At 48.9% G+C, this 24,946-nt stretch overlaps 1 protein-coding gene across 1 annotated transcript in view; it reads left to right on the top strand.

Annotated features, from left to right (window-relative positions):
• Positions 1 to 10,807: 10,807 nt before the first annotated feature.
• RASSF5 (Ras association domain family member 5) overlaps positions 10,808 to 24,946 on the top strand; it is a 448,324-nt gene continuing 434,185 nt past the window's right edge. Inside the window, exon 1 of the mRNA XM_086923412.1 lies at positions 10,808 to 12,125. Coding sequence (XP_086779538.1) covers positions 11,699 to 12,125 — 427 coding nt within the window. The 5' untranslated portion in view covers positions 10,808 to 11,698. The remainder of the gene's footprint in view (positions 12,126 to 24,946) is intronic.

The raw sequence follows: 24,946 nt of genomic DNA, 5'->3' as shown, positions 1-24,946 counted from the left end.
CTCTCCAACCCCAACGGCGGAAACAACGACATCACCCCTTCGCAAGACCTCTGCAACTCCCTCGCCTCCTACTTCCACAACAAGATCGTGGACATACACAACAGCTTCAGCACTTAACCGACGCACACCACAACTGAACCACCGCCCCCCACTACTACCCTCCGCGCCTGGACCCCGATCGGCACCGAAGACACCGTCCGCACGATGAACTCCATCCACTCCGGATCTCCGACCGACTCCTGCCCTCACCACGTCTTCAACAAGGCCGACGCTGTCATCGCACCCCACCTGCGGGACATCATCAACACCTCCTTCGACACCGCTACCTTCCCGGAGAGCTGGAAGCACGCCGAACTCAGCGCTCTACTAAAGAAGCCATCAGCCGACCCCACCGACCTCAAGAACTACCGCCCCATCTGGCTGCTCCCGTTCCCTGCCAAAGTCATCGAGAAGACCGTCAACAAGCAGCTGGCCGCCTTCCTCAAGACGAACGGATCCCTCGACCTCTCACAGTCTGGCTTCCGGGCCAACCACAGCACCGAGACCGCCCTGATCGCAGTCACCGATGACATCCAAGCCCTGCTAGACAACGGAGAAACAGCAGCCCTCATCCTCCTAGACCTCTCCGCGGCCTTCGACACTGTCTGCCACCGTACACTAGTGCAGCGCCTCAGCAACGTAGGAATCCAGGAGAAGGCACTGGAGTGGATCATCTCCTTCCTCGCTGGAAGGACACAGAGAGTCCGTCTCCCCCCGTTCAGATCAGAAGCCACCAAAGTCATCTGAGGCGTCCCTCAAGGCTCCTCGCTTAGTCCAACCCTCTTCAACGTTTACATGAGCCCCCTCGCAGACATCGCACGCCAGCACAACCTCAACATCATCTCCTACGCCGACGACACCCAGCTGATCCTCTCCCTCACCAACGACCCCGCCACCGCCAGAGCCAACCTTCACGAAGGGATGAAAGAGGTAGCCGAATGGATGAAGAACAGCCTCCTGAAACTGAACTCGGACAAGATGGAAGTCCTCATCCTGGGATCTTCACCCTCCGCCTGGGATGACTCCTGGTGGCCCCCCGCCCTAGTCAGTGCACCCAAACCAACAGACCACACACGCAACCTGGGCTTCATCCTGGACTCCTCCCTCTCCATGACCAGACAAGTCAACGCCGTCTCCTCATCGTGCTTCAACATCCTGCGCATGCTACGTAAGATCTTCTGGTGGATCCCCACTGAGACCAGGAAGACGGTCACCCAGGCCCTCGTCACCAGCCGCCTGGACTACGGCAACTCCCTCTACGCTGGAACCACCGCCAAACTCCAGAAGAGACTCCAGCGGATCCAGAACGCCTCAGCACGACTCATCCTGGACATCCCCCATCGCAGCCACATCTCCGTACACCTGAGAGACCTGCACTGGCTCCCGGTCAACAAAAGAATCACCTTCCGTCTCCTCACCCACGCACACAAAGCCCTACACAACCAAGGCCCAGGATACCTCAACAGCCGCCTCAACTTCTATGCTCCCAAACGCCAGCTTCGATCGACCGGCCACGCCCTCGCCGCCATCCCCCGTATCCGAAGAGCCACCACAGGGGGACGGTCCTTCTCCTACCTCGCCGCCAAGACTTGGAACTCCCTCCCGACCCACCTCCGCCTGACCCAGGACCACCTCGCCTTCAGGAAGCAACTCAAGACCTGGCTGTTCGAGCAGTAGCGGACCCCCCCCCCCCCCTAGCGCCTTGAGACCCTCTGGGTGAGTAGTGCGCTATATAAATGCTTTGATTGATTGATTGATTCATTCAACAGTCTACCACATGGTGGCGCTGCTCATCTAATTTAGAGATAAGCAGAACAACGGTTGTTTATGAATACAATCTACATTAAACTTACAATTTCTGCACCCAAGCACACGTTTAAGTAAAAACGGTTTCCATATTAGTGATGAGTATATACAGTGAATCAATAGCACATTACACAATAAACCAAATTCTCTGTTTAGGGGGTTCCTTTTGTCCCGCTTTTAATCAGTTCTTTCTAGCAACAGCCAACGCGTTTTGTCGCATACGGGGTGAAACTGCGACTTCCTCAAGGCTATGGTGTCTGAACGTATAGCTTTGTATATATACAAATATATATATACAAGTATAAAAGCTTCCGACACAACTCCAGCAATGCGCCACTTTTTGCACTGACAGGTTATACTGACGTATCTGTCTTTCCTTGCGACATGCGATGCGCCACTTCTTGTAAATGAAGCCCAAGAGGTTTCACCCAAAAATGGTGGCCCATCCTGCAGATGGGACGGTGACACCATCCATGGCATGATGGAAGAGGGACAGGTTGAAAGACTATTCAAACTCTTCTGAGCCAAAGCTGTAGACCTAAGCTCGGTCCTGCTCCACTCTCTGACTCTGTGGCTCTGTCACTCTTGTTTTCAGAACTCTTTGCCGTATAGTCTGCCGCTAACCTTTAGTAAGGTGTGATAATACTGCACTCAGATGCTGCTCAATCAGCGTTATCAACCACTTGCTATTACATATTTAGCACATAATCAGGTGTGAAAGAGAAGACTTTTATAATGGTGACTGCAGGTTTTACATGCCGGGGGCAGTCTTCACACTCAAGAGTACTTTGAAAAGCATGAACCCCAAAGTTTAACAGACCATACCCTTCTTCCATTTACAAGCAAGAGGGATTAGTTGCTGACGCTAGAGTGGGCGAGGACACGTCGAATGTCCCTTTATTCAGCTGCATCATAGATCTCTGCTGGGCAGAACACAGAGCTGCCACTCAGGTTTTCTGCTAGAAATCAAAAGGGAGAAACTTAGATCAGAAAAATTGAAAAGCGTGGGGTTGACTAGCTGCGACACACAGCTGATGCATTTGTTCTTTACAGGTTTTTTGTTTTGCCCATGGTCGATCTTTCTTATGACCCCAAGTTAATTGATACCCATTCTCATGACTGGTCTGTAAGTATGACACCAGAGTGATGTCTGGTGTGGGCACTGCTAATGCTCTGATCTTAGCTTGGGTCTGATGTGCCCCTTCTGGATCTCTGGTTTGGCCTGTGCTTGGTCTCGATTATATCCTCTACTTGGTCTCTGTATGGCTGTGCTTGGTCTCTGATGTGCGTCTTCTGGGTCTCTGGTATGGCCTGTGCTTGGTCTCTATTGAGTCCGTTCTTGGTCTCTATTATAGCCTCTGCTTGGTCTCTAGTGTGGCCAGAGCTTGGTCCCTGTTACAGACTATACTTGGTCTCTGGCATGGCCTGTGTTTGGTCTCTGGTATAGCCGGTGCTTGGTCTTTGATGAGTGTCTTCTGGGTTTCTGGCATGGCCTGTGCTTAGTCTCTGGCATGGCATGTGCTTGGTCTCTGGCATGGCCTGTGCTTGGTCTCTGGTATGGCCTATGTTTGGTCTCTGTTACAGCCTCTGCTTTGTCTCTAGTGTGGCCAGAGGGTGGTCCCTGTTACAGCCTCTACCTGGTCTCTGTCGAAAGAAAACAAATGTTTACAGTCCATTAAGAATTTAAAGTATTCCTACAACACTATTGTTACCCAGACCCAGACATTAAAGGCTTTAATTTTAGCTCCCATAGAATGAAGTCAGCTTCTTATGCAGATGATGTTCTTATTTTTTCTAATGACATAGTGTTGGCCATTCCTGGCATTACCGCTACCATTTCTCTTTTTTCTAAAGTTTAGGGTTATACCCTTAATAGAGACAAAACTGAGATGTTTCCCTTAAATGCTTATTGCTTCCCGGCACACATGGGTTCTGCAGGTTTTAAGTGGCAATCTAAACAGCTTAAATATTTAGGGATTTGGTGTTGTGGTACCCTTTACGATACTGTAGCGTATAATGAAGCCCAGACTATACTCAAAGTGCGTCGTCTTCTGGACACCTGGTCTCCGAAACATATTTCGTGGTGGGGTCGTCTCCAAACTTTGAAAATGATGATAACACCTATCATTAACTTTGTAGCAGCTGTGCTCCCGGTGAAATTATCCTCTTCCTTTTTTCATGAGATAGATGTCATTACCTCTAAATTTCTATGGAATGTCAAGCGAGCTAGAATTGCTTAGAAATTCTTGAGGAAACCTTATGATATGGGGGGGCTGTAATTTCCCTGATTGGGGGAAATACCAAGTTGCTTTTTTAGCCTCTCAAGGAGCTCTTTGGTTTTCTTTGGATCCTGATCATATGCCCTCCTGGATGTTCATTGAACAAGAGCTTTCTGCTCCTTTGCCACCTTCTTCTTTTTTTAACCACTTCCACTTTATATATTCTGTTTTCTCGTTCGATCATTTTAGATACCATTTCAGCAGTCCGGTTGGTCAACAAAAGAGTTGCTACTCCTCTTCACAAATCATGATGGTCCTCAATCTGGCATAATTCTAAGATTAAAATTGTTATTGATCACAAGCTGATGTCTTATTGGGCTACTAAGGGAATATCGCTTGTGCGCCATCGTTATGATGCAAATAATGATCCGTTACCCTTCTCCTCGTTAGCTCAACAATTTTCTCTCACTAATTTAGACTTCTACACATTTCTAAAAATTAAAGTTGCCCTTGCTAAATTACGATTGGTTCCCAATTCATCTACCGTTACCTTATTTCATTTGTGGATTAGATCTGGTCATGTAGCTTCCACCATCTATACATTTTTATCTGCCACTACTTCTGCTCAGCATACGGTTACCCAACACAAATGGTTGTGCCATTTTGCTCCTGATCTTACAGAACATATTTCACCAGATTCTTGGCAGTTAATTGGGAAGATGTCTTTGCGTAACAAAATTGCTCCTTCTTTAATGCAGTCTAAGTTCTTTTCTATCAATCTCCTTCATTGGACTCCAGTTCGATTGTATTCCCTGTCTCTAAAGGAAGATGCCTTGAGTGTACTGGGGTAGCTCAGACGTGGGTCCCAGAGCCTCCACACCACTGGAGTCAAGCTAGCCGGGCTGATGAGAGGTGTTACCTCGAAACTGGTCCGGTCCTCGGATGCTTGATTCCGGTCTGGGAAAGATATGGCTGTTGTAGTTCGGACTGGACTGTTCCCATGGGGCACAGGGTCAGAGCTGATTTGCATAAAGCCATTATCTGACCCAGGGTGGTGTGGAGTGCAAAAAACGATGGATTTAGGCCCAGATCCTTGTACTGGGGTGAATGTAAGACATTGATCTACATTCTGTCCATCAAATTGTTTTTTGTAATTTTCTCCCTGAGTGTACTGGGGTAGCTCAGACGTGGGTCCCAGAGCCTCCACACCACTGGAGTCAAGCTAGCCGGGCTGATGAGAGGTGTTACCTCGAAACCGGTCCGGTCCTCGGATGCTTGATTCCGGTCTGGGAAAGATATGGCTGTTGTAGTTCGGACTGGACTGTTCCCATGGGGCACAGGGTCAGAGCTGATTTGCATAAAGCCATTATCTGACCCAGGGTGGTGTGGAGTGCAAAAAACGATGGAATTAGGCCCAGATCCTTGTACTGGGGTGAATGTAAGACATTGATCTACATTCTGTCCATCAAATTGTTTTTTGTATTTTTTTTTCTAAAGGAAGACGACCTATGCTGGAGTTGTGGTTTATCGGCTGGTACTTTTTCACATATGTTTTTTGAGTGTTCTCTTCTGCAATCATTTTGGGATTTGATACCTAAGCATCTTATGTTAATATTTGATGTTCAATTCCAAATTTCTTTTCCCATGATTATACTGGGTCCTTTGGCCTCTCCAATCCCGTTGCCTTTAGATTCCTTAGAATTACAACTCATGGATCTTTTACTTACTGTTGCTGTCAAAGTGATTCTTATGGAATGGAAGTCTTTTTCCTCAGTCTCATATCACACCTGGTGGGCATGGGTTTCCTTTTGACAAGTGCACATGCTTCGGTTGATGAGGCCCATCTCTCTCCTTCGATTTCTAGTAATGTTTGGAGAGCTTTAGATGCTTATGTGGACTTAGCATCGAAAGGTTTGGTTGATCAATATCCCTTTGTGTTGCCTGATTAAGTGTGTCTTGTGTGTCTTGTTTGGTGGAAACCTACAGGAGTTCGTTTCTATATCCTTTCTTTCCTTTCTCTTCTTTCCCCGCTTTCTTCCTCTTTTCCTTTCTTTTCTCTTTCTCTTTCTCCTTTTCTCCTTTCTCTTGCTACTTCTCCTCTCTTTATTGCATGGTGATACTGTTGATGCTTTTTATTATTCCGGTACTGACTCTTTGTTTTCTTCAATATTTATATGCAATTTATCCAATGAATTATTTGTAACTTAGCCTTCATGACATATTATTCTTTATTGATACTCATCACCTGTATCACTTGTTATTATGTTTAATTATTTCTTTACTACCTCAAATTCTAATAAATTCTTTTGAACTAAAAAAAAAAGACAGATTTGCATATAGATGTGTCTGAACTGGGGTGGCGAAGTAAGCTAAAGAATGATTATGGATTCAACCCAGATCTGTGACTGGGGGTGAGTGTCTGAAAAGTTTCAGCGCTCCTTCCAACATCTCCTTGTGTTTGCTTTGTTCGCCCTTAGTTGGTAGGGTATGCCCAGACGTAGTTCGTTGCTCACTTTGCCACTGGATACAGGCTAGCCTGGCAGATGAAGGGTGTTACCCAGAAACCGGTCCCAGGATGCTTGTTTCTGGTCCAGGAAAGACATTGGCTTGGCAGTTCGGGCTGGACTGTTCCCATGAGGCTCAGAGCCAAGACTGATTTGATATAGCTGTGTCTGTCCTGGGATGGCGAAGTGAGTTAAAGAATGATGATGGATTCAACCCAGATATGTGACTGGGGGTGAATGTCTGAAAAGTTTCAGCGCTCTGTCCAACATCTCCTTGTGTTTGCTTTGTTCGCCCTAAATTGGCAGGGTATGCCCAGACGTGGGTCCCTTGCTCACCTTGCCACTGGATTCCAGCTAGCCTGACTGATGAAGGGTGTTACCCAGAAACCGGTGCCAGGATGCTTGTTTCTGGTCCAGGCAAGACATGGCTTGGCAGTTCGGGCTGGACTGTTCCCATGAGGCTCAGAGTCAAGACTTATTTGCATATAGCTGTGTCTGAACTGGGTTGGCGAAGTGAGCTAAAGAATGATGATGGATTTAACCCAGATATGTGACTGGGGGTGAGAGTCTGAAAAGTTTCAGCGCTCTGTCCAACATCTCCTTGTGTTTGCTTTGTTCGCCCTTAATTGGCAGGGTATGCCCAGACATGGGTCCCTTGCTCACCTTGCCACTGGATTCCAGCTAGCCTGGCTGATGAAGGGTGTTACCCAGAAACCGGTCCCTGGATGCTTGCTTCTGGTCCAGGGAAGACATTGCTTGGCAGTTCGGGCTGGACTGTTCCCATGAGGCACAGGGTCAAGACTGATTTGATTATAGCTGTGCCTGAACTGGGGTGGCAAAGTGAGCTAAAGAATGATGATGGATTCAACCCAGACCTGTGACTGGGGGTGAGTGTCTGAAAAGTTTCAGCGCTTCGTCCAACATATCCTTGTGTTTGCTTTGTCTCTAGAGTGGCCAGAGCTTGGTCTCTATTACAACCTCTACTTGGTCTCTGGCATGGCCTCTGCTTGGTCCCTGTTACAGCCTCTATTTAAGTCTCTGTCATGGCCGGTGCTTGGTCTCTGTTACAGCCTCTACTAGTCTCTGGCATGGCCGGTGCTTGGTCTCTGTTACAGCCTCTACTTGTCTCTGTTATGGCATGTGCTTGGTATCTGGCATGGCCTGTGCTTGGTCTCTGTTACAGCCTCTACTTGTCTGTGATATGGCCTGTGCTTAGTCTCTAGTATGGCATGGGCTTGGTTTCTGATGTGCGTCTTCTTGGTCTCTGGCATGGCCTGTGCTTGGTCTCTGTTTTGGCCTCTACTTGACTCTGCTGTGGTCTCTGCTTGGTTTCTCTGTGACCTCTGGCTTGATCTCTTTTATGACACCAGTTTGGTCTTGGTAATGCAGTAATTCATTTTGGAATAATAAGTACAGGTGGCCAACATTTTATTAGTATCCCACCTCTGGTGCCACCAAATGCCTGAGTTACAGAATATGGCTGTCTAGTCTTGAATCCACCTAGTGTCTTTTCCTTCTAGCACCCAACATGTGCTCTGTTTATCTAACTCTTGTTGCTTCTCCTTCGCCCTTGTTTTCTCCCTTTGACACCGTTTTACTATGTTTCTCTCCCTGTCCTTTTTTCTTCCATTTCTGACTTTCTCTCTCTTGCTCTGGGACCGAGTCTGATGACAAATAGTAAGATCTGGTCCCTAAACATAAGTGACGGTGCCGACCTCCAGAACACACCGGCATAAAGTAGCACTAATGGTCAGTGCTTAATTTTAGCCGGTGCCTTCTGGTGCACAGCACTGGCACTTAATTGGTTTCCGGTGCTTGACACCGGCACTTAATTGTCAACACCCACTTAGAACAGTCTACCACATGGTGGCGCTGCTCATCTAATTTAGAGATGAGCAGAACAACGGTTGTTTATGAATACAATATACATTAAACTTACAATTTCTACTCCCAAGCACACGTTTAAGTAAAAACGGTTTCCCTATTAGTGATGAGTATATACAGTGATTCAATAACACATTACACAATAAACCAAATTCTTTGTTTAGGGCGTTCCTTTTGTCCCGCATTTAATCAGTTCTTTCCAGCAACAGCCAACGCATTTCGTCGCATGCGGGTGTGGAACCGCGACTTCCTCAAGGCTATGGTGTGTGAACGTATAGCTTTGTATATATACAAAGCTATACGTTCAGACACCATAGCCTTGAGAAAGTCGCATACGGGTGTGAAACTGCGACTTCCTCAAGGCTATGGTGTCTGAACGAATAACTTTGTATATATACAAAGCTATACGTTCAGACACCATAGCCTTGAGGAAGTCACGGTTTCACACCCGTATGCGACGAAACGCGTTGGCTGTTGCTGGAAAGAACTGATTAAAAGCGGGACAAAAGTAATCCCCTAAACAAAGAATTTGGTTTATTGTGTAATGTTTTATTGAATCACTGTATATACTCATCACTAATAGGGAGACCGTTTTTACTTAAACGTGTGCTTGGTAATAGAAATTGCAGTTTTGAGAAATTTCCTCTAACCCTGTGGAGTTTGTGGTTCTCCATACCTTAAAGCACTGTGAACCTTAATCTCAATCAACCTTAATTTAGTGCTAATCTTAATTTAGGCGCCTCAATCCCTATACCCATAACCACGTCGTTGTTTTCTCATACATTAAACTTACTAATACCTGCCTCACCAGCCATTCCTTTAGCTTTGGGGACCTGGATTAATCTGAACTGTTGCATTTACATGCGAGAGAGATGGTTAGTTGTTTTGGCAGCAATGACATGGGCAATGGGTGGTGCAAGCTGCGGTGGCCTCCTGGTCCGAGCCCTGGCACTTAATATTTTACAAAATAAGCACTGCTAACGGTCTTGCCCCTCTTGTACTATGGCCCTTGCTTCCTCTCTGGGATGTCCCTGCGTTCTCTCTGATATAAACCCTCCTAGCTTTCTAATATTTCCTGACTTTTTTCCCAGAGTGATTCCATTGCTATTTCCAAGTTTGAGCCCAGATGGGCTATAATGTTACTTCAGCTTATTTTCCACTGTGACCACAGTTTGGTCTCATGAAACCACTGTTTCGCCTGCATAACCACGGGTAACTGTTGGTGTGAGGCCGTTTAATGGAGTACAGATGGGGAGTGTACTCAGATCGCCTCGCTAGGGCATTAAATGTTGAGGACAGACTTTAAAACTCAAGGCCTCAGTCACTCTCGGCAAACAGGAGCAACACTTCCATTGTCAGTCCAGACCTTTGGGCATTGTCCCATGGGCAGGACCAATAGAATTAAGCGGTTTTGCAACTGCTGCGATTTCCACATAATTTTGGATTTGCTGCAGTTACCAGCCACATAATCTGCAGAATTCAACAAAAAGAATTGTTTCCAGGTCAAACATTACTAAAAATGTTGAAATATATGTTGCTGCTCTGTAGAAGGACATTCAGAAAGGCTGATTGGTCATCGTTTTGTTGCGTATTGTTGTATTTGGGTGTCAAGCTGGTACTGAGGTGAAACCTTTGCCCAGATATTGCTCGTATGGGTAAACATGGCAAAATGATGAGTTAATACGATCATAAAATGTGCCGCATTACGCTGCATAATTTGCCTTTCCTTACCGCATAATTTAGTATGCCATGCATTATAATTTGATCATCCCCTTCCGCTTAATTCCTGAGGCGCTGCCTATAGGTCAGACCGAGCCTGATTAGGGTTGAGAATCTATGAATGCCATTCGTGGCGGGAATGCCAGGGTCCCCTGCAGCATTTTAACAGGCTTTTTGTGTTATCCGCTGTTTGTGGGCAGTTTAGACCCCGTCGGTCAGGTGTGTGACCTTCTAATGCAAGTTTCCCTCCACTAGGTCCCTAAGTAGGCGTACATCAGTCATGAGCCTTTGATTTATGGTGTCGACTCCTTTGTCTTACTCTTCATTCTCTGCTCTGCTTGTTCCCCAGCCCACCCCGTCCCCGTTTAACTCTAGCGCGCGCAGGAGGCGCTGCAGTGTTTGAGCAGCTGCATGCTGCGCGCTCCACGCATCTTCGGGCGCGCGCTCTCGGCCGCTCTCCCTCCTCTGACTGCGTTCTCCGCGTGCACGCGCAGTGCTTCCCCTTCACGCCCCCTGCCTGTGCGGCGCGAGCATTGTCCACCTCTCGGCCACGCTCTCCTCCGGGTCCGCCCCCTGGCCCTACTTCGCCACCTCTTCTGGGCTCCCCTCCACCCGCTGCCTCGTAGCCGGGGCTGCGTCTGCGTTGCGGCCAGGGGGACTGTCGGGCCACCGCACTAGGAGCCGAGAGGCAGCACGAAGCGGGCAGCGGGGGCAGGACCTCCCAAAGCAAGGACCACCCACCGCACTTACCGCGCCGAGGACCTGCTCCCTGAGTGCAGCGCCTTGCCACCAGCATCCACAATACAAATGCAGGAATAAATAAGCCAGCGACCGCTGCCCATAGTGCCTGAGCATCCACCTCGCAGTCAGTAAAGACCTACGTGTGGCCAGCAAGACACCACATTCCAGCCTACCAGTGGCCAGAAACCGCCTAGCCACTCCGCAGTGTGCATCCTTCCTGCCAGTGCTAATGGCAAGTGATGTGCCCACCTTTGACCAGCGTCCGCCGTGCCTGTGACCAACGAGTGACCAGACCTTCCTTCCCACCAGCTAGTGACCAGCGTGCAGCTACATACCTGGCACCGGTGATGACCCAGCCTGTGATCAGTGGCAGGCATCTGATTGGCCACTGGGTAACCTGCCTAGGACCAACCAGCAATTATCAATGGTACATGGGTCAGCAACCTGTGCCAGACGCCTGGACAACTCTCGCTGCTCTACTTTCAGGTGAACAGTAGTGACCAGTGACCAGCAGTCCGTGCCAGAGTTCAGACTGCCTGTGACCAGCCATTGCGCCTTTCTGCAAGTGATTCGCGTTGGCACCAACCAACCAGTCAGCAACCTGTGCGAGCCTTACCTGTGAACTCTGCCAGCCTATTCCTACCATTGCAGCCCCCAGTGATCAGTGTTCGTCTACCTCTCAGCTGTGCCAACCTCTGCCCCCACCATCCAGCCTCCAGAGAGCACGGCTCGTCCAGACGTCTCTAGAGACCCGTCTCTCCTCAGCCGCCCTCGCCGGGCCCTGGCATGGCGGCCCCCGCCGTGGGGCAGTACCCTTGCCCGCTGCTCCTGGACATGGACCAGCAGCGCTTCCTTCAGAGCCTGAGCTCCGGGGAGCGGAACAAGTTCCTCCGGCGCTCCTCCGGCAGCCACCCGGGCTTGGATTCGGACTCACGCTGGGACCCTGGCAGTGACACCAACTCGGTCTCTGGAGACCCCCAGCTCGCCCACTCCCAGGCTCCACCAAAGCCTCGCGCCCCCCACCGACCCCGCAGGGTCCGCGGAACCTCGCCCAGGCTGCTGCCCGACGTCCGTACCATTTTCGAGCAGCCCCAGGACCCACGGGTGCGGGAGGAGACGGGCGAGGGCCACCTCTTCCAGGCCTACTACAGCTGGCAAGGCTGGTGCGACCTGTGCGGGGGCCAAGTACAGCGCCGTGCGCTACGCTGCACCAGTAAGTACATCGCCGTGAGGCGCATCCATACAGAGTTGTATTTGTCACACTTTTCTTACATGTCAAATTACTGGAGTTAAGGGACCGCGACAGATCTGCATAGATTTTGTTTATTTCAGGGGTTTTATTTCCACTGGCGCCATTATGCCTACTTCAAGGCGCTAGCTCAGCTCAGCTCCTCAAGTAGATGTTCAAATAACTGATAGCAAATGGGCCTCGTTAAATGTCCAGGGCTCGCCAGAGAGCCCCATTAGCGTGTCTAACCGACAACTTACTTGTACCTGGACAAAGATTTGTTATGTTCACAAGAACAACGGTTCTTTCATACACCACTGAATCAACACAGCTCCCAAAATGTTTCTTTTGTGCTCACTGGTGATCGTTTATTGGCACTGAAAGGCTGACTGGTTGTGTCGCTCTGACTTATTCGAACCCTGCTCCAGGGTTGCACACAGTGCTCAGAGGCAGCCCTATTAACCTAGCTAAATTCCTTCACCAGCGCTTTCCACTGAGCAATCGGTGCCAGATCTAGGTGCAAGGCCGAGCGCCCTCTAGCGCTCGGGAATGCATTACTTTAAGCTGCCCTGTGATGGGCCCTTGCACTTAGGCACACCAGGTGTAAGTCTTGGGCAGCCAGATGCCAATAGCGCCTGGCTGCATTCTGTATGTGCCGTGGGAATAAGACGTGCAGAGAAACATAAGCATCTATCACAAAACGAGGGCATTTAATGCACTTTAGGCATTAGATCAGCTCACAATCCAATCAGTTACTAAACACTGCGACTGTCATGGAGTAGTGAATAGAGTCTCTTTTCTCTGTCTACACCTAACTCCTCTCAATTCAATTGAAAGGGGGCCTGTCCTGGCAGGTGGAAGTAGGCCATCCACTTAGGGGTGGGGCCAAGGCTCATTTGAATATGGTCCACGACTGTAGCGGTTCAGAGGAGCTAAAAACAATGGACTGGAATGGGAGTCATGGCACCTCCCCACACCCAACAATGGTAATAAATAGCAAATATTCTCTGAATATCTGTATATATGACATATAAAGAGCATCCCCATACATCTATATGATTGCACGCTCCCCACTGACACAGCCCAGGGCATGCTGATGTAAAGCCTCACTTTATGTCTCGCGATACAATCACTTTGGACAGACATTAGGAGAATTTACAATACTTTGTGAGAGGGTCGTGTACCTGGAGCAGAGCCATACGCCAGGCTAGCCCCTGTGCTCGGCCCCGTCCACCCCAGAGCCGGCCCTTGCTAGCATAGCGCCCTGGGCGGAGATAAATGTGGCGCCCTTGCTGATGGGAGTGAAGACGCTGAGGCCCCCGGCCCCCCTTGTGTGTTCACTGGTCAGTCCCTGAACACAAACCTCTCCGGACCTCCCCCCAACTCACCTAAAGCGCCCATAGCTTAGCTTCCTAACCCCGATGAGGGTGTTGTTTGTGTGTGTCAGCAGGGGCGAGAAGGGGAAGAGAGGCCAAGGGAGGGGCTTATGGGGTGTTAAAACATCGCCCACGATATAATGAAGGACCACAGAGAAACTAGTAGCAGGGATACAGATCAGGCTGGAGCAAGATGAGAGGGGCGCTGCTGTTTGCACATCCCCAGAAGATTGGCGCCCTGGGCCTGCGCCCAGGTCGCCCATGCCAGAACCCAGCCCTGCCTATCGACTGCCATTTCAGAGGGGCTTGCCCGGTGAGAAATCACTGTTTTCCCTACAGGTGACTGTATCTCGCATCCCATCTTCTGCCAGACGCACATGTTCAGCTGGGGTGCACTTTATTACACATGCACATCCCGCCATTTGTCACTTGCAGAGCATCGTGACAATAATGCACTGTGCAGTGCAGTCCTCCGATTGCATCATGCAGGGCATTCATCCAGGGCCTTTGCGGCACTATGCATTGTAAGTGACTGCTATGCTCTCTCTCAAGCAATGCACTGCACGTCATTCCACTACTACACTATGTAATGCACTTGTAATGCCGCCATTGCAATAAGCAGCAGCACGTGTGTCACATCACTTCGGTGACTTGCAAAGCAGGTGCCATGAGGTCTGACGCGTAATGCATGGGCCAGGCCAGGAAGCACTCAGGCTTTCAGACTCCCGATGGTTTGGCGCTCAGAGAGGGACTGGGAGGTTGGGCATGTTCCCCATCCAGGGTGTTCAATGCAGCCTGTGGAGAACATGCAAAGTGTGCATGATGGTTTAGCCGGCCCGAGATGGCCGACCAAAGCATCATCAACACTTACGATGCAGCCACCACTCCTCTGGCCTCGATGTCACAAAAGCACGGCCCACCCTAACTTAACCTGGCTGCAGTGTAACTGCAACATTAAAAATAAAATGATAATAAAGTTCTGTTATCACCATTTTAGTTTTCCTGTGCACTGCTTTAACCCCTTAGCTGCGGCGGCTATTCCGCCACAGTGCTAAGGGGGAGTGGGGGCCGCGCAGCGCTTCAGTGCTCGTGACGGAACCGCTCCGTCACGAGCCTCGAGTGGGCTGTGCTTGTGACAAAACGGTTCCGTCATGGCCCCGCCCGCCTAATAGAACGCTCAGCACAGGCACGGAATTCGCGCCGCGCAGGTACGGCGAGCGGGCCGCGATGGAACCGTTCCGTCACCAGCACAGCCCACCCGAGGCTCGTGACGGAACCTTTACGTCACGAGCACGCAAGGGGTTAAAGCAGTGGGGCAATCCTCCTCCACCTTAGCGGAGGAGCTGCTGTTGGTATTTTCTGATAAATAGTCGGATACAGGTGCTTTCAGTCGGATAACGTAAGGGGTCTGCCGGATTTCCCATGAGATTTTTACATTCCCATACTGACAAAAACGCGCACACACACACACACTTCTCTGTCTTGAAGATCCTAAAATATATTGGTTAATTTGGAAAACAATGAGTTTTAAGTAACCTTAACAATTCCCACTCCTCTCCCTTTCCACTGCCCCATAAGCCCCTCTCATGCTGTGCTGCTCATATAATTTATTTTATTTATTTTAACAAAATATGCCAGCATGATTGTTGTCAAATGTGATGCTCACACCGCCCCAATCTTCCCAACCAAGCTACGCCCCTCTGCAGGCGCGCAACACCCATTGGGCTCACAGGGCTTCAGCCCGCCCCCCCCCCCGTCGTGTGTGTCAGCCCAGGCGGAGACAGCATCGCTGGCTGGCGAGCATCTAATTGCAGCTGCACCCGAGTACTTAACAGGTCTTTAAAAGACCATTTACATGTAAACAAGGCTTTTGTTGTGTGTCACCCTTTCTTACGGCCACTCTTTCCATGGTTGGAAGAATTAGCCCTCCCGAAATATTTTCCAGCCGCCCCCCCCCCCCCCCCCCCCCGCCCCAGAATTTGGCTCTAGTTGCCCGCCTACCCCTCTGGGTACGTACTTGAAACTTGGGTCAACAACATTTGCAGGTCGAATCACACAGAAATGACAACAAACCCTTCTCTAACGCAATATTTACACAGAGGACATTCCACTTTACTGTCATTTCCAAATCCCATTTGTGATATTGAAAACCTACTGTTTCCCATTTTATGAATCCAGACTGTCACATCTTCTACAAAACCAGAATGTCACTATTTTCTGAATCCAAATAACTGACTAACTTATCCACCACTCAAATTACTTTCATATTTCACTATACTAATTCAACACTAGTCCACTATGGGTTCCGGAGTAGCGTGCTTATCGCCGAAAAAGCGATTCAACGCCTTGTCAGGGGTAGTAAGCGCTATATAAATGCAAATACAATACAATACAATACTTCTAAGAATCCAGAATGTTACGACTTCTAAGAATCCAGAATGTTACTTCTTCTAAGAATCCAAAATGTTACATCTACGAATCCAGAATGTTACATCTTCTAAGAATCCAGAATGTTACTTCTATGAATCCAGAATGTCGCTTCTAAGAATCACAGAATGTTACATCTACAAATCCAAAATTTCACTTCTTCTAAGAATCCAGAATGTTACTTTTTCAACGAGTCCAGAATGTTACTTCTTCTAAGAATCCATAATAATAATAATAATAATAATAATAGGGACATTTATAAAGCGCTGAGTTACGCGCACCGGCGTGTCCACGCGCTGAAAAGTGGGAGAGGCGGCAAACAGGGAACACAGCTGCCGAGCAGGCAGTTATTTAGCATAGAGGTGGGTAGCATAGAGATGTTACTACCTCTATGAATCCAGAATAATACTTCTTCTAAAAATCCAGAATGTCACTTCTTCTACAAAACCAGATTGTTACTTCTTCTAAAAATCTATAATGCTACTTCTACGAATTCAGAATGTTATTACTTCTACGAATCCAGAATGTTACTTTTTCTAAAAACCCGGGATGTTACTTCCTCCATGAATCCAGACTGTTACTTCACACCACATGTGTTTTTTCCATGCTAAATTGAGCCTCAGTGATGAAAACTAACAAGACGTGAACCCAACATTATTTGCAAAAACCGGGACACTCAGTCTTGGTATGGAATGTAGCTTGGGGTGCTAGACCAGGCTAGCACAACTGGCCCTTGTTGTGTGGTATGTATTCCAAGGTAGCTCAGCCGGTTATGTTGCTGACATGAAGTGGTTGATTAAAAGTCACTAAACTTTGGGACCTAACATGGACTCTAGAGTTGCAGGTTTTTTAATGTAATGGCAAGCCATGCCCCAGAGCTTTTCTTGGATGGCAAGATCGTGTTGGCATTACCAGATGGCCAAATTGGCTACTGCTTCTTCACCACATCATCTCCTGGTCCTATACGCAAATAGTGGTATCTCTACAACCTGAACAGGAGGCAGAGAAAGGGAAAATGTTCCATGATTGCATGAAAGCGGTCAGGATGTGGATGACCATGAACTGTCTGAAGTTAAACTCTAGCAAAACGGAGGTCCTCGTTTTTGACAATATTGCCAACTTTTGGACGCCAGACTGGTGGCCAGAAGGACTAGGGACTCTCCCTGAGCCAACTAGGAAAGCAAAAAACCTGGGGGTCGTAGTCGACAATAAACTTACCTTTGGGGACCAGGTAAATACAGTTATCTCTGCTAGTTTCCATCTCCTAAGAATGATTACGAAAATAATGTCATTCTTACCAGCAGACAGTCAAAGGATAGTGATAATATCTCTAATCCTGTCGCGTGTGGACTAGTAGAACAGCCTCTATTTTCACATCCAAAGGAACCACTTAAACAAGCTCCAACTCATACAAAATGCGGCAGCCAGACTACTGACTGGTACACCAAAGTTTGTTTCTGTCACAAAAGAAATAAAAAGGCTACACTGGTCCCAGTCAAACAATGGATTCAATTTAAATCCCTGTGTACGGTTTTCAAAGCCCTTCAAGGAATAGGCCCGGAGCACCTGAAACAGCGTTTTCAGTGGTACATCCCCATAAGAGCTCTTCGCTCCTCTGGAGCCAAAGGGGTGATAATACCCCCAGCTAAAAAAGTCAACTGGGGTGGTAGAAGCTTCATCACCTGTGCCGCAAGGGCATGGAATGAGCTTCCTTTCCATCTTAGGAATGCCACTGAGCAGATGACATTTAGGAAAGGACTGAAAACCTGGCTTTTTGCTACATAGGTCCTCACATACCTCGCTGATCGGAAGGCAGTAGCTAGCGCCAGGACACCGCTGAGTAACCGTAGCGCTTCAGAAATTAAATTAACATTGCATAACATAACACACAGACCAGTGTCACAATCGATGGGGTGTTGCAGGGAGTCTGCACTTACTCTTGCCCCTGATGGTCTCTTCATATTGAGGATGTTTCTGGTCCACAGACACACTCACTTGTGGCCAGGATGGCATGTCTAGTCTCCCAGCCTGGTCCCAGCTGGGCAGAGAATGGGATCGTATCACTCCAAGGCGTTGGCAGGTGTGGATCTTCAACAAATTGGTTCCAGGCACCCATTATTTTTTTTTCGGGATAACTGGGCTGCATGTCCAGGTCCAGTCAACCCCAGAATTTATTTTTTGAGTCTTTGTCTTTGGGAACAGTCAGTGTGGAGACAGAGCACCTCAGCTGACTCTCTACAAGGACCCTTGGCTCAAACTGGTTTGGGTTGGCAGGGAGTGAATGACAGACCCAAGCCAGATATCTGTAAAAGACCACCATATTTCAGGGTACAGGATGTTGGCAGTAACCGAAGGGGTCTAGTGGGGAATATGCCATTGCAGTCAGGCATCTCTCTAAGAGATATATGACCCACTCTTAATGCAGTGTCGCTACATGCACTTGGGTGAGAGAATGGTCCTGCTCTGGGGAGTACAGAGATGTTAAAGAGAGAGGATCGGTTTACCGCTCCCTAATATTATTTTTAAAATTCTGTTCCCATATACGTACTTTTCTATCAACCAGGCTGTCACTGGGTGTCCTAGGCCAGGAAGAATCGCATCTGTAAATGGCCGGGCTAAAACTGTATCTTCTCGTGTTAGTACCTTAGAGCACCCTGGTGGTCTCAGAGTGACCACGTGATGAAAAGAAACCAAGGAAACTTTCAGGGCAAGAAGCCACAAATTACAGGATGGAACATCTGCAATAAACCAGTGTTTTTTTCCTGGACGCCTGTATGTTCCAGACTTACACTCCAGGAGTTGCCGACAGTAGTTGGAACCGTGGCTTCCCCAGTATAGGTTGAGGTGTCCATTGTAGGTTTGGGAGAGTCATAAACTGTGGTAGCTCCATAAAATAGATTTGAGTACAGTGAAGCTCAGTGGAAATAATGTACTTACTCATAGGTTATCCAGAACACTTGGCCTTTGTAACCCTGCGTTCAGTTCTGTGACTGCACCAGATCTGTGTGAAGTACAGTATCAAGTATGAATCTCATGTAGTGCTAGGGAGTTTAGAGGAATCTTTGAATTTGCCTTTCCCGTTTGTTTTTCCTTTCCGTATCCCTTCTTCCTTCCACTTTCCCCGTTCCCTTTCTTCGTTTGCTTTGCATTACTTAAACTGCAGCTGAAAATATGCTCTGTGACCTGCCTTTCACCATTTTGATGTCACAACTCAACTGTAATAACTTATTCTATAATATGCCATGCAGTGACATTAGGTGATGTAAAAATAACCTATCACAAAACTCATGCCAAACACAAGTGCTACAGAAGTGATCTTCGCATAACTGCAAAGGAAGCTTCCTCAAACCTGATGTGACAGGCAATGAACTTACACGGTTTAGAAACTACAGATAGCAGAATGCTTAGGGAGCATAGTACAGCATAACAGGGGATGTAGGAAGTATAAGAAATTGGGCTTTTGGTTGAGGGGGTGGAAGCCCCACTCAGGCAACAGCCACAAAAGTCACTAAATTAACTGTGTATAACTCTCTGGTAGCTTGGCTCAAAGCAGTCCGGCTTAACTTAGAGGCAATGTGTAAAGTATTTATGCTGCAAACAAATATTAATAAAGTGAATATACAACACAAGAAAAATCACAAACTTATTTACAAAAATGCTGTAGATGTTAATAAACAAAATGATACCAGAATGTCAAAAATCAAATCAGACAACCCAGGGATATGCAATGTCAAAGTTTTTGGTAAAAATAGCCCCTAAATGTAGAAAGCGCCACTCACAGTCATCTGGTCACACTAGACTGGGAGAAAGTTACAAGTTCAGGCTCAGCGTGATGAAATACAGGTCGGATACAGTAACCAAGTTAGTCCCACTGAAAATGTACACTTTGAGTCCAGCACGAAGAGTTCCACTGCAGTGGAGGAGGCAGCAAAGAGCAGGGAGAGCATTGCGGATGGTTGTCGCTGTAGTGCAAAGAGCAGGCCTGGGATCACAGCAGTCACTGGAACACGAAGAGTTAGATGGGCACCATAGATGGTCAATGCTGGAGCTTTGCGTCGGTGGTCACCGCAAACTGTTGTAGCTGTAGTGCAAAGTGCAGTTCTCTCTTTGCTGGTGGTTGCTGTATCATGAAGAGCAGGTCTCATTGGAACTTCGCATCGGTGTTTGTCATGGGCAGCAAAGTTTAGTCGCAAACTGGTCAGTTCGCGGTCACAAAGAGCCCAAACTTCCGGATTTCACTTTTTCTTCTTTGGAGGAGCTCATACTGATTCCAGCCAGGGGGAGCTCCTCTAGGAGATCAGGAACTCACTTCAGCAGAGGCAAGCAGGGCTCAGGCAGGTCCAGTTGCAAGGAGGCCTGTGGAACTTGTTGTGTCCCTGTAGCTCAAACAGGAGGTCAGCCAACTGACCCTGGCAGTCACTCAGGGTTAACCTGGGATGAAGGTAAACGGGTACAGTCTTCCTTCTCAGACAGTAAGGCAGTCCTCTGGCAGCAGGGCAGTCCTTCTTCTGTAATGTCCACAGGTCTAGACGTGTTCCGAAGAGTGGCTCTGGAAGTCTAAAATGTATACTTTGTGACAGCATTTGTGCGGGAATATTCCCTGTATTTCGTCCACATCTAGTTCTGGAATGTTCTTCCCGTATCAAAGCTCCAAACTGTCTAGGAGTGACAAAAGGCAGGCAGGTCTGGAGCTCGATTCCTTTGTATTGGCAGGAGGCAAAGCCCGTTGAAGTGTAAGTGAGACTGGGTACAGTTCCTTCCTCGGTCATCCTGTCAGGATGACCCATCCTGTCCACACCAGAGCTCCCTTTATCACTGCCTGAGAGCAATACACAAAGCCCAACAGCAGAACCATTCACAATCAGGTGACTCAGGACAGTGGCAGAAGGCACAAATGGTTGGGACACAAATATGCCAACATTCTAAAAGAGGCATTTTCAGAACTGTGACTTACAATCTGACTGTACCCTTAAAGAAGATTTAAAACAATGGATTCAATTTAAATCCCTGAGTATGGTTCATTCATTTGAGTCTAAACAGCATAACACTATCTGCTCCCAATGCAAAGTTAGCACATATTAAATGTAGTAGGGTAACCCAGTGTTAGGAAATGTGAGAGACCAGTCTTACAAAAGTGAAAAATGACTTTATGGGGTTTTCACTTTCAGGGCCTGCAAAACTTAAACACCAGGGCCGGACTGACCATAGCGGACACTGGGCGTTTCCCCGGTAGGCTGCTAGGGTGGGGGCGGTTTTGGGCCCCCAGGGGGGCCATTTTTGTTACCAGGGGTTGGCAATATCGGCCCCCTGTAACAAAATCGTCAGAAACCGGTCCTCTCAAACTGCTCGGCTGCACTCCCCCCTCACCCCAGGGGCGAATGAGCAGTTTGCCAGGGCCGGTTTCTGTTCCCAGTCCGGTCCTGTTAAACACACATTATTTTTAAATACAATGTACCTTGCCTTATGAGCCTTTAGCATGTACATTAGGGGGTGACTTATAAGTATTAAAAAGAAATGTATAGTCCTGGGAAAAGGTTTATTTTGCCCGGTCAAAGTTGCAGTTTAAAACTACACTACAGCCTGCAGTGGCTGCCTGAGCCATGTTTTGAAAGCCTACTTTAATGGGTGGGACAATGAGTGCTGCAGGCTCATTAGTAGCATTTAATTTACAGGTCCTCGATACAGGTCGTACCATTTGCTAGAGACTTACATTTACAATAATGGTGCCAATTATGTGCAGTCCAAATTTACCATGTTTTAAGGAGATAAAGTGCACAGAGTCCAAATGCCAACAGAAATAAATACAGTAAAACAGGAGAGGTGAATGTAAAAAAGTTTTAGGGGGAAGACCGCGCCAAGTATGTCCAGCTTAACATATATCTTATAGAAATTACCCACTACATGCAGCGACCATTAATCCTGTCTGATTTACCTCTAATAACATAACAAGCATCGAGCATACAGTAAGCACTGGGTAAGACCTTTCAAGTAACAGACAGTGAACATAAGAGCTCTATAACCAAAGACCTAACACAATATGCAGCATGGTGACACACTTTGGGCAGCAGTGGGCAGCGATAATGCCAACTACCAATCATCTTGAGCCCATGTTCCTGCGGCTGCACTGCAACTTGATGGACGGTTTTGTGTGGCGCTCGTTAGAGGCTTCGTCAGGCGACCATGATGGTCGCTTGACGAAGCCTCTAACGTGACTGGACACTTTACAAACGTGATAGGCCAATCACGCCTCTAGGCCACAGCGGAATGCACGTGGCACTCGGTGCCATGCGGCGTTAAAGCCTGTCCCGGCCTCCTATCGCCTGCCAGGCCCGGGAAGCGAGGCCTGCCAGCGAGGGATCGAATGGAGGCCGCGTGCACGCGCTGCACTGCGGCCTGGCATTAGTATTCACGCGGCGTCGCGTGGCATGAACCGACTCCTCCAGCTGCCAGGCCCGGGCGCCAAAAGGTTGCCAGCAAGTGCTCGGCGGGAGTCCGCAGGCATTAGTATGCGCAAGGGGTGGTGTGTGAAAAGCAAGGTGGCAACCTGCCATGTAGCAATCAGTAGCCAGCAGGCGGACATGCCAGGCTGTGTTGTAACAGACTGGGTCCGTGGCTGCTGTGTTTGTACGAGTTACAGCCTTACAGATTGCACGATTCACGCGTAAAACGGGCTTTGTCTCTGTGTCCGACATCCGGATCAGACAGGTTAAGGGACGCATCTGCGCAACTAATACTTACTCTGGGCGCATTCTATTCCATCGTTTTTAGCTCTGTGCCATACATGCAGATGTCAAACAGTCGTGGCCAAGGCCTAAAAATGAATTATGCTTCCAAAACTGTTAGCACGTATCCTTTTGAACCCTCACACTAGGAAAATCAGAGGTGGGAACAGCAGCAAAACGAGAGGTGCCAGGGTCCAATAAAGCCATATCAGTCGACACCCCCATCTCAGGATATACAGGCCATGTTCAAAATCGCGCACAAGTGATAGCTGGAAATCTGTTTTCTTTCCATTCGTTTTCGAGATATGCTGCGCCTTTACAGACCGAGACCATCCATATGAAAATAAGCAGTGTCCTGGCCGAACTGCCCATCCTTTCTCAAAGGGAACAGAAGCAGCCAAAGGCGCCGTGGCACGCGGGAGCTCGTGCTGTGGCCTCTCACTAAATCAGCACAACAGTGGAATCGTGGGTAGGTTTTCTGGATGCTTTACTGTTTCTAGACGGCCTGTGTCATCACAGACCGGGACCAAACATGTGCAAAGCAGTCTTCTCTCTTCAACACACGGAGCTCTAATCCAAATGCTTAGGCCTCGTGTCCTATAAACCATGCCAGATGCCCTGAGTGGCCCTGGCACAGGCACCACACCTGGGCACGCTCCTGCCACTTGGGAGACTCGTTTAGGCAGCACGAAAGGGGTGGTTGGAAATACTTGAATCAGTGTGCAAGCACTGGGCACGCAGGAAGGTCAATGGGTGCCAGCACTGGGGACGCAGGAAGGACAACGGGTAAAAGCACTGGGCACGCAGGATGGGCAAAGGGTGCAAGCAATGGGCACACTGGAAGGACAGTGGATGCAAGCAGAGGGTATGCAGGAAGGGCAATGGGTACAAGCACTGGGCACACAGGAATGACAACTGGTGCAAGCACTGGGCACGCAGGACGGGCAATGGGTGCACGCACTGGGCATGCAGGAAGGGCAATGGGTGCAAGAACCGGGCACCCTGGAAGGACAATTGGTGCAAGCACTAGGGATGCAGGACGGGCTATGGGTGCAAGCACCGGGCACACTAGAAGGACAATAGATGCAAGCAGCAGGCACACAGGAAGGACAATGGGTGCAAGCACTGGGCAGACAGGAAGGGCAATGGCTGCAAGCACTGGGCACACAGGAAGGGCAATGGGTGCAAGCACTGGGCACACAGGAAGGGCAATAGATGCAAGCACTGGGCACACAGGAAGGGCAATGGGTGCAAGCACCGGGCACCCTGGAAGGACAATGGATGCAAGCAGCAGGCACACAGGAAGGACAATGGGTGCAAGCACTGGGCAGACAGGAAGGGCAATGGCTGCAAGCACTGGGCACACAGGAAGGGCAATAGATGCAAGCACTGGGCACACAGGAAGGGCAATGGGTGCAAGCACCGGGCACCCTGGAAGGACAATGGATGCAAGCACCGGGCACACAGGAAGGACAATGGATGCAAGCACTGGGCAGACAGGAAAGGCAATGGGTGCAAGCGCTGGGCACACAGGAAGGGCAATGGGTGCAAGCACTGGGCAGACAGGAAAGGCAATGGGTGCAAGCACTGGGCACACAGGAAGGGCAATGGGTGCAAGCACTGGACACACAGGAAGGGCAATGGATGCAAGAACCGGGCACACAGGAAAGGCAATGGGTGCAAGCACTGGGCAGACAGGAAAGACAATGGATGCAAGCACTGGGCAGACAGGAAAGGCAATGGGTGCAAGCACTGGGCATACAGGAAGGGCAATGGGTGCAAGCACTGGACAGACAGGAAGGGCAATGGGTGCAAGCACTGGGCACACAGGAAGGACATCTGGTGCAAGTACCGGGCACACAGGAAGGGCAACTGGTGCAAGCACTGGGCACACAGGTTGGACAATGGGTGCAAGCACTGGGCACCCAGGAAGGACAATGGGTGCAATCACCGGACACACAGGAAAAACAATGGATGCACGCACTGGGCACGCAGGAAGGGCAATGGGTACAAGCCTAGGGCACACAGGATGGGCATTGGGTACAAGCACTGGGCATGCAGGATGGGCAATGGGTGCAAGCACTGGGCACGCAGGAAGGACAATCAATGCAAGCACTGGCCATGCAGGAAAGGCAATGGGTACAAGCACTGGGTACGCAGGACTAGCAATGGGTACAAGCACTGGGCATGCAGGACGGGCAATGAGTGCACACACTGGGCATGCAGGACGGGCAATGGGTGCAAGCATTGGGCATGCAGGACGGGCAATGAGTGCACACAC

Source organism: Lissotriton vulgaris, chromosome 5, assembly GCF_964263255.1.
Source record: "Lissotriton vulgaris chromosome 5, aLisVul1.2, whole genome shotgun sequence".
Lineage (NCBI taxonomy): Eukaryota > Metazoa > Chordata > Amphibia > Caudata > Salamandridae > Lissotriton > Lissotriton vulgaris.
Note: the sequence above shows the minus strand (reverse complement) of the source record. Positions and strands in the feature narration are given on the sequence as shown.